The sequence below is a fragment of the Nanorana parkeri genome, unplaced genomic scaffold, assembly GCF_000935625.1.
Source record: "Nanorana parkeri isolate BGI_ZX_2015 unplaced genomic scaffold, ASM93562v1 scaffold2075, whole genome shotgun sequence".
Classification (NCBI taxonomy): domain Eukaryota; kingdom Metazoa; phylum Chordata; class Amphibia; order Anura; family Dicroglossidae; genus Nanorana; species Nanorana parkeri.
The window spans coordinates 12,025-22,122 of NW_017308343.1; the positions used below are offsets into that span (position 1 = coordinate 12,025).

The 10,098-nt window shown below is 41.1% G+C and overlaps 1 protein-coding gene across 1 annotated transcript; it reads left to right on the top strand.

Annotated features, from left to right (window-relative positions):
- The first annotated feature begins 363 nt into the window (after window positions 1-363).
- LOC108800595 (putative ferric-chelate reductase 1) lies at window positions 364-9,406 on the top strand. The gene is made up of 5 exons (XM_018572576.1): window positions 364-543; window positions 3,717-3,856; window positions 5,079-5,167; window positions 5,807-5,894; window positions 9,336-9,406. The coding sequence occupies exons 1-5, from the start codon at window positions 447-449 to the stop codon at window positions 9,396-9,398; spliced, it is 477 nt and encodes a 158-aa protein (XP_018428078.1). The 5' UTR covers window positions 364-446; the 3' UTR covers window positions 9,399-9,406.
- The last annotated feature ends 692 nt before the right edge of the window (window positions 9,407-10,098 follow it).

Here is a 10,098-nt window from a genome sequence, read left to right on the forward strand (position 1 = left end):
AATAAAAAGTTGTATCCTTACATTTCAGTAATTCAGACTGATAATAGGATGATTTGTACATAATAGTTACTGAAGTATATAGTAATAGTAATGCTGTGATGATGTGCTATATTATTACAAACCAGAGAGTTTTTCTATTGTCTTGTCTCAGATGAAGAAAGCTGGATGATTTGCTACGGGAAGTTGCATATATTTTTTCTAATTTATACTTCATTTTTTTTTATTAATTAGCTCTTGAAGAGCTGATATCAAATGCAATTAGCTTGTTTCAAAAAAATTAGTTGGATATATAGTACAACTGTATTTCTTTATAATGTATATTTGTCTGTATCAAAGACACAGCAGACATGGAACTAGCATTACAGAAAATCTTCCTGTTGATTACCATCTTCCCAACTCTTACTCTCGCTTATCCTACTGGAAATGTGGAAGGCTCCTGCTCTACAATGATTCCTGGTCACCAAAAGACACCCCAAACCACTCATGCTCCATATAGCCTGACTTTAACAAGTACCAACTACACTGGAAAACTAGCATTTTTAGGTGAGTGCACAAGCTTAAAATTGAACTCTTTAACACAGATAGCACAAATCTGCCCTTCAAAAGAAATGTATTCTGTTATCAAAAGGAACAACCATAAAACAGATATATAGCAGTCACTGGTTTTGACACATGTATGCAAACATTACATATAGTAATAATTTAAAACATTAACAAAGTATCAGCGCAAAAGAAACACATCAGTTAATAAGAACAATTGAGGAAAACATGTTGTTGACGGGCCAAAGCATTCTGCATGTGTAAGGCCTCATGCACATAGCAAGCTGGAAATGTTCTTGAATCTCCTGTACGGCTTGAGAAAGAGGCACCGGCCTCGAAACGCGTGGCCAACCATTGGACAGCTGCCTCCCAGCCCCTCACTGACGTCACACTGTCATCCCACTGTGCTTTCCACTGACAGATAGACCCAGCGAGCCGCGGCTGAAGTGACAGCGCTGCAGCGGCATCCTCCGCCGCTCTCTCAATCCTTGATGCTTACATCTGAGAGTTAGCCATTACATTTCACCCATTATTGTGACCACACTTTTTCTATATGGTAGTAGCGCTTCCTTTTCCATTTTTCTTTGTCTTGTACACAGGGTTCCTCTCCCCGTTCATGGAGGCTGCACACCGCTCCCCCTCATTAGTCTCTTAATACATTCCCAATTCCCACCAGAGGAGTGCGCTTACTACTTTTTTGTTTTATTACTGGAAATTTTCTTGCAGCAGGATGCAGATGCGGCCGCTATTTCCATTCTATTTAATGGCAGGGCGACAGGTGCTGCATCTGTAAGTGGCTGTCCACATGCTATGGTATATGATAGGATTATCTGCAGATTAGGAGAGATGCTTGCCCCGCAAAACAAGCTTTCTACGTCCAAGGACAAACATCGCTCCCATTCTGCAGGTAATCGTATCATATATGCTTACAGATGCAGGTAGGAATTCCAGATGTGTCCGCACAGATGCGGTTGCTGTGTCCATTCAAGTAAATGACAGGGTGACAGCAGCCGCATCTGTACGGACACATCTGGAATTCCTGCCGCAAGAATCCGCAGACAGAGTGCCTATTCACAGTTGCTGTACCTTCAAATGTTCAATCAAGATATCCTCTTCTAAGTTGAAGCGATAAAAGAAGAGAAAGAAAAGAAAGGAGTAAAAATTAAAAACACAGAAAGGAAAATGGGTCACAGTGAGCGCTGTCGCCAACTGGGGCACTTAAAACACTGGCAGGAAGGGCAGACTCAGCTCCATATCCACCCCCCTCCCCTTCACTGGTCAAAGAAAAGAAAAAACTATCAGGATCCATCCCTGGATAACAGGCATTTGTTTCTATGTATTTGAAATTTATTTTTTTCCCTTTATATCGACAACTGTTACTTAACCACTTTTCCGTAGAGACATTTTTTTATTTTTCACACATGTTAAAATCAGAATTTTTTCTAGGGAATTACATAAAATCCCCAAATAATTATATATTTTCTGAAAGCAGAGGCTCCGTCGAATAGGGGTCTAATAGACCCCTAATGTCACCTTAAAGAAAACTTGTCACCACTACTATGCTATCACATGGGTGGCTTATAAGGCCCCTGCGTGATAACAATGAAGTTAAGTAAAAAAAAAAAAAGAAAAAAAAAAATAAAGTTAAATTAAATTAAGTAAAGTTAAGTATAAATAAAAAAAAAAGATTAAAATCCCCTGTCCCGGCAAACCCATGCATTCTAATGTAAACACACATCGGATGCACCTACGTAGGAAAACGGTGATTTCGCCACACGTTAGGTATCGCTCGGTGCGCCAGAGTACACACAACAGTGATGTGCGGTTCCTCTTGTTCTGGGTGAGGAATTTCCCAGCCTCGCCCCCAGAACGCCCAAGCCCGTCCCAGCCTGACAAAGCCACGCCCCCTGGCGGACGAAGCCCCACCCCCAACCCGTCCCCAAGCTAGTGTAAAGGAGGAAGGGAGGGACTTGCTCCTCGCTGCTGAGGGCTCCGTCCATAACAGGTTACACAGCGGGGAGAATTTCCCTGCTGTGTAACTTGTTAGATGTCGATCTGAATGGAGAAAAAGCTGTCATCCTCATGTGTGCAGCTGACAGCTTTTTCCTCCATAATTCTAGGTGAGGCTCTGCCTCACCTGCCTCCCCTTCCCACACGTCCCTGGCGCACAATAATTATACAGGCTTTTAAAGTGTAGCCCATGGACAATTTGGGGTACCATATTTTGTCACCATTTCACAGGAGCATGCAATTTTTAACCCTGACATGGTGGGTATCTATCTACTCCGCATAACCTCATTCACCTTTGTATTGATGTTATATCAGGTGGTGCACAATAAATTACTAACTATACATAAAACAATTCACTTGCATCTTTATAGATTTAAAGTGTATCTAAAGCTAATTTATTTTTTGTTATCTAAATCCAAAAATAAAAATGTTATTGCAGCTCACCAGCTCTTGCCTCTTAGATGTGGTGAATGCATTAGTTTTCATTTTTCAGGCTAGGTATATTTTCAGCAAGTACAGAAAATATCGGTTGAGCTTAAAAAGAAAGCACAAACATCCTTATCTTTCCTGTGTGAACATACTCCATCCATCAACCCACCATGTAATAGCGTAGACACGGAGGGACAGAAAGGGGATAAAAGTCTGATGCAGCCAATATGTCTATTGACTGGTAAGCTGCAATATATTAAATGTTTGTTTTTGGGTTTAGATACACTTCAAAACAGAAAACTAAACACCATATGGTGATGTGGGCTTAACCTTCCTGGCGGTAATCCCCAGTGTGGCTCGGGGTTAATTTTCATTACCTAAAGCGGTAACCCCGAGCCACACTCGAGATTACACAGCGTGTTACTTACCTTGTCCACGATCCCCGCTGTGTCCTCTGGCCGATGCTGGCATCCATCTTCCGGGTTGCGTCCCTTGCGAGCGTCCGCGTAGCAGGGGGGCGGAACCGGCGGGAAATTTAAAAGTAAAAAAACTATTAAAAAAAATAGAACCAAAAAAGGAAATAATCAGACCGCCAGGGAGGTTAAAGGAACCAAAAAGACCCTCACATGTCAAACAAGTTTGTGAATGTGCTGTAAACATCGACAAAACCAGTAAAATTAGATATAGTTTTTAAACTCACACCCATGTTAATTCACATTCTTTATTTTCTCTTCTAGTTACTCTCAGCAAAGAGCAAGATGGAAAAGACTTCAAAGGTTTCATGATTCAGGCTCGTGCTCCTAATGGTAACGTCGGCCTCGGCACTTTTGAGGTCAATACCTTGGATATACAAACCCTGACATGCGCCACCTCTCAAGTGAGTCTTATGCTATTTATAGTAAGGGGGGACAGGCTCGTATGGTAGTGGCAGCAATATACCATGCATGAGACAGGGACACACCGGAACAGTCCAATCAGGTTTGTTCTGCACCAGCAAGGCAGCAAACAAACACAGATTCAATGCAGGAGGTCATTGTACAGCAAGTCTATAGCAAAAAACAAACAAAATATCTAATCATTCCAGTCGCTAACTAAACTCAGGTCAATTTCTGACAAATAGGGGGCCGAAAAACAAACAGGCAGCTCTCTTGTACCTTCTAAGTGTTCTGTCAGCATTCAGCCTTTTCACCCAGCAGCAGGCGTACATTCCTGCTTTGTGGTAGAAGCCATTTTGGAATACTGCTCTATATAGATATCTCTCCAACTGAAAGCACTTCATATTAAAGGAAATAGTAAGTGCTCATATGTGAACAGGCACAATTTAAACGCATTGGATATAAGTTGTTGAGTGAGAATATTGGTTAAAAAGTTAGTATTTTGCATTTGTGAAATAGTTACATAGTACATAGTACATAGTTACATAATAAATTGTGACTTTATTTTTTTGCTGTGTGCTGGTACCTTTAAAGCATGCCCTCTTGGGATATTTGCACATACACCTACAGTATGTGGTACCATACCAGCCCATTACAATAGTCTCATCTGCTGCATGCTTGTTCTGGATTAGTGACTCAGAAGTGAATGATGCTAGAGACAGCAGGGCAATAAGTATTTTTAGATGAGGTAAGCATCCGTAGCCCCCATGTTTTCCTTTCCTTTACATTTTGAACCTACAGTTTAATAAGCACCAATGGTGATTAGTTTGTGATTAAATTAAATCTATAGTATATTATGATTGTTATTGTAACATTTGCAGTATTTATTGTAACATTTACATGGTATTTTTACATTTTTACATGATAACTTACAGATTTGTGGATTCTTCCCGTATAAATATCAGGGAATATTAGCATATGTGTTGAAGGACTGCTGACATAATATCAGCTGGCCATAAACAGTCTGTGATTCAATCTTCCCAGCAAAGACAGATGCCAATAAAAATCAGACAGAGATTATCCTCTCTTCTCTAACCAAAAATAGGTTTTGACTTGAGTTACTCTATTATTTAGCTTCATATTTGCTGAGAACAAATACTTTGCTTTTCCTTATTTCTTATTAATATCCAATGAATGTTCTCATAAATTATCATGTTCCTATAGTCTGCAGTGAGCCACACATCAGCCAGCTTAAAATCCACTGTACAGGCCATCTGGATACCCCCAAATACAAAAACCGATATACAGTTCAGGTAATGTACAAATAGGTTTTCTCAATCTATTATGTTTGGTATTAAAAATATGTTTTTTTCTAAATTGTTTTAAATTTAGTTAAATCTGGTAAATATTGAGATGTATGTATAGCCAAAACTTTTTTTCTCCAGTTTTGGATGGAGTAGAGAAAGGTTAAAGTCCATTTCCACCTTTGTAAGTGATTAGCATTTATTATTGTAATGTAGAGGTGCGGTGATGATGTTTATATGAGTACATTTTCATGACTCGCATTGCAGGATTTCTTATTATTTTATGGACTTTTTGGTAGGCCTGAGTCCTACAAATTGAAAATTCTCTCCATAGGAAACTCAGTCTGACACTGGGGTCGGATTGTCCTGTAAAGCAGCTGACCCCCCCCCCCCCCCTCCCCCCATCCAGAACCAACATATCATCGTAGAATGGACTGTTTTAACTGTAGAGTCTTCCCTATTCACTTGTGAATAAGACCAAAGGTTACATGGAAATGGAGGGAAATCCCTTTGAAGTAACACATATGACCTGTAAAATAGACAGAAATAGCTATAACACCCTTATGAAGAAAAAAATATGATTTATATTTTATTTCAAGTTACAATCACCTTTCAGTCATCTTGATTGATGTTCATTTTATATTTTAGAGCCACTGTGTTGCCTTCATTTGACACGTTTTGGACGAATGTGTTAAGTGACGTCTTACCTCTGGATTCCGCCGGCTCCCAGCTCATGGTAAATGAATTTTGATAAACCAGTTTCATTTTTATAGTTTTGTAAAGATGGACAATACATAGAGTATAGCAGCATTTAGGGCTTGTTCACCCCAGATCCGGACCAGATCTGGATGTGTTTTTTCATATGCAGCGCAGTGCATTTTGCCGCATTTTTGATGCCTTCTGGTGCTTTTTTTTTTTTTTTAGCTTGAAATGGGCTTAAAGGTGTGGTCCAGTGTGTTTCAGAATGTTTACATGCATTTTTTATGCGTTTTCATGTGTTTTGGTGCATTCCAGAGCAGAAACAAATAGTGCTTGCAGCAGCTTTTCCACATGCACGGAAACTGAACGCTGTGGTGTGAACTAGAGCCCAAAATACCATTGGAATGTGTTTTTGATGCATTCTTAAACTGCTCTGCCCTGCATCTGCTCCGTACATGGTGTTAACTAGCCCTTACTCTATATGGTTTCCTACAAGTGACTAGTGCCATGTGTCACATACCTGGAAGGAGACTAAACAGGGGGCTAATCTTGCATCACACGTCTGACTCTCCTGAAGGGGGAATGAGGACACAGGGAAGCACGAGTGCCAATGCAGTGACTTGCACAGATTCACAGCCAGAACTTGAGTGCGATGACCTGGAAGTGATTGGCGGAACTGACAGCAGACTGAGCAGTCTAGCAAGGCTATGGCTGGAACTGGCTGGCAGAGCACAGCGTCAAAGTAGCAGATCCTGAATGGGGCCACTGGAAGATCAGGATTGTAGTCGGGATCACGAGCCGAGGTCATACACAGAGGATCTGGTATGGAGATGCGGTGCCAAATTAGTAGGTGCAGCGGAATTGAGGTCACAAGCTGGGGTCAAACACAGGAAAGACTGATCCCAAGTTCAAGGTGCCTAAATCGGAAGTCAGGAGAAAGGTCAGGAACGTAAGCCGGAGACAAACGCAGGTCAAAAGAATCATAGGATCGAGCAACAGGAACACAGGGAACAGCTAAAGACCAGTCAACAATGGGTCCAGTATTCACACTGATTTTATAGTCCATCTGACACCAATGAAAAGTGTACTTGTGCAAGCACGAATGTGCTCGCCGCGCTAACATCTGTGCGCAATGTCTCTAATGCCAACAGGCTGTGATTTCTCTTTAGTTAACCCATAGTGCTAAGGAAATGTATTGTAATGCATCAAAGACTGACCCACAACCATCATAGGGGTCTATTCACAAAGCTGCCGAGGGCAGCCGAGTGAATGACCGATCAGAAGTGAAGTGAGCCGAACACCGTTCGGCTATTCACTTCAGGCTGGTACGGCTGATTTCAGCCGTATATCGGCTTGCTTGGTGTGGCTTCGGATCAGCCGAACATGCTCAGCATTTTCGGCTGACCCGAAGTGCAGAAGGAGTTCGACTCAGCCGATCCAAAAAAAAAAATACACTTGTGTTTTCTACCCAAAACTGTACAGGAACAAAAAGATGGTTGTACCAAGATTAGATGCATTGGAATATGTGGTCAACAACAAAAATGTGTATGCTGCTGCTGCTGCTAGTTCTCAACATAGAGCTTTCAGCACTGAAATTATGGGAAAATTAAACAGTGTGTTAAATTGTCCTTAGGCATCTTATCTGCTCCTAAATCTTAACGTGTATTTCTACTATTGCAGCCAAATTTGAGAAAACCCCAATATATGTTTGTTATGTGTTTCCATTCACACAGCATACAGCAAAACAATTAAAAAAATATTTCTTACATTTTAGATGTTTTGCTTCAGCAGGCAACATGGCTGATTCCAGTTTTTTTTTCTGAGCACCATCACAGTGATCTGTCCTCATAGAAAGACTTAGGACAGAAATTTGAGGATTGTGTTTCTCTCATTAACTTCATTAACATTTGAATGCGGAAGCCAGAGTTGTCATTCTTTCACCCCTCATCCATCACAACCCCTCCTAACATTACAAAGAAGGGGAAGCAATAGCAATTTTAAGAAGTCAAGAAACCCTAACCCAAGTAAAAGCAATTTAAACTGCAAGAGGTCTTGTTTAAATATTTGTTTTCTAGCTTATGTAATGTGAATGGGAACCTTAGAGTTCTGTGCAACTCTTGAAATTAAGCTCAATCTTTTTTTTTCTTTAACCGCTTCCCGCCTGGCCGTTGTACAAAAACGACCTGCCGGGAGCTTCCTGGATGTAACAGTCCGTGTATACACGGCCTGTTAGCCCCGCCCCCTGCGAGCGGGAAATGCGGGCAATTTAAAAACAGGCAGCGATGCCCGTTAACATACAAGTGATCCGCTGGCTATAGAGCCGGCAGATTGCTTGTATAAGCTGCCGGCCCGTGCCCCCCCTCCCTCTGTGGCCCCCCCCTCTCGTTGTCACGCTGGTCTCGGGCTCTGCTGTGCCCTGTGCGAGCCCGGGACCAGCATTGTGCTTCTCTGACAGGGGATCAGAGGGAGGTCAGGACACGATCCCCCTCCGGTCCCCTCTCCAGTGTCAGAATGCGGAAGTGATGTATATTACATCACTCCTGCATTCTCGTGTCACTCTCCATTATCAGACGCTGGAGAGAAGCTGATGAAGCAGAGATCTGCTGGGAGGTCCTAGGTGACATTAGGGGTCTCGGAGACCCCTGATGTCTCCATAAAGAGGACATGTCATTTCTTTTGCTATCACATAAGGGACAACAAAAAAAACAAACAAGGAAACAAAAAAAAAACCCCTCTTAATTTATATACCTCATCATAGTAAGACCATTATTAAGGTGCCAATGACATCACCAAACCATAATCTGCATTTTTCTTAAATTCAAACTAGCCTGCCTATATTTTATAAAATCTTCTATATATATACACATGAAGCTTAATCTTAACCTTTAACCTGGCCCTAACACTTAACTAAAACATCAATCTTGATGGTGCTAGTGCCATGCGAACGGCATTCGCCTAGTTATATGCAGGGCGGATCTTTTATAAATCAGCCCCTTAACCCATCCCTTAAATTTAAACATTAACCTGAATTCAAAAAATATAATCTGTTAAATCTAAATTCCTAGAATAAGTGATTTCACATAGCCGTAAAGACCCGGTGCCTGCAGTGCAAAATGTATTACTTTTATTTTTTTTATAACAATCTATGCTGTGAAATAAAAAACCCTGGGAGATTTCACATGGTGGTGCTGAAAAGTGCTGATCCAGGGTTTGGTTCAAAAATATATGATCTTAAAGCAATTCTACATATTTTAAGTCTCAATTTAGATCATGTGACATAAAAAATGCAATTACCATGTTTTCATTGTAGGTGCTCTGCTTTCAGAAAATAATGTTTTGTAGCTTTAAGTGCATTTTCATGTAAAAACAAATCTGCATTTGATCCAAAAAAATTAAAATGAAAATAGATAAATAAATAAATAATGGCTCCAGCAGGAAAGGGTTAATTTCTAATGGGGTTTTTTTTTTGACCTTTCAGATTCCTACATTGTTCCAGCTACTGGTCTGCAGCTTTACTCTAATAAACGCACTAGTCAAGTGAAGAATGAACAGTGGAAGTTAAATGGTTACTGATTTGTTTTGTTTTTTCCATCTAAATATTTTTACAATTTATTCATGCATCTCATCTTTGTCTTATTCCAGTGTTTCCTCAAGTCCTGTGAATAGTGTGCGTTTTGTTGGCAGGCTCACATGTACACAGGATGAGCAACTAGAGCCTCAGGAATGTAGTGTATCAGCTACTTGTGTGGCTATCCACAAGACATGAGCTGTTTGAGGGGCTTAAGGCCCAGCTTCACAATGGGCATCTCCCAGTCCGGTTCATCCCTAGAGCCTCCCTTTTTTCACATTTAGTATACAAACATTTTAAACGTTCCTTCTGTCCTGTCACATGATGCTGGGGTTCCTTTTACTCTTCTTCACTCCCCTGGCAATAGCTGGTCCTGAAAACCACAGAGAACGGAGAGCACCCTTCTGCAGAATTTTTTTGGGGAGCTCCAGACAGCACAGGACAGGAAGCCACTTGAATGACCCTGAGCATTGCTCAACCCAGAACAGACCAGCGGTGCAGGATGAAGGATGATGTAGGGGCAGCACTAGATTGTTAAGATGGGGAATAGTGCTTGGCAAACCTTTTTCTAATACAGGACAAGGGCTGGACCTATTCAAAGAGACAAATAGCTGGAGATAGGCCCTAAAGCAAGCCTGTGCTTTGCCCATGTAGAGCAAATCAATTGGTTAAT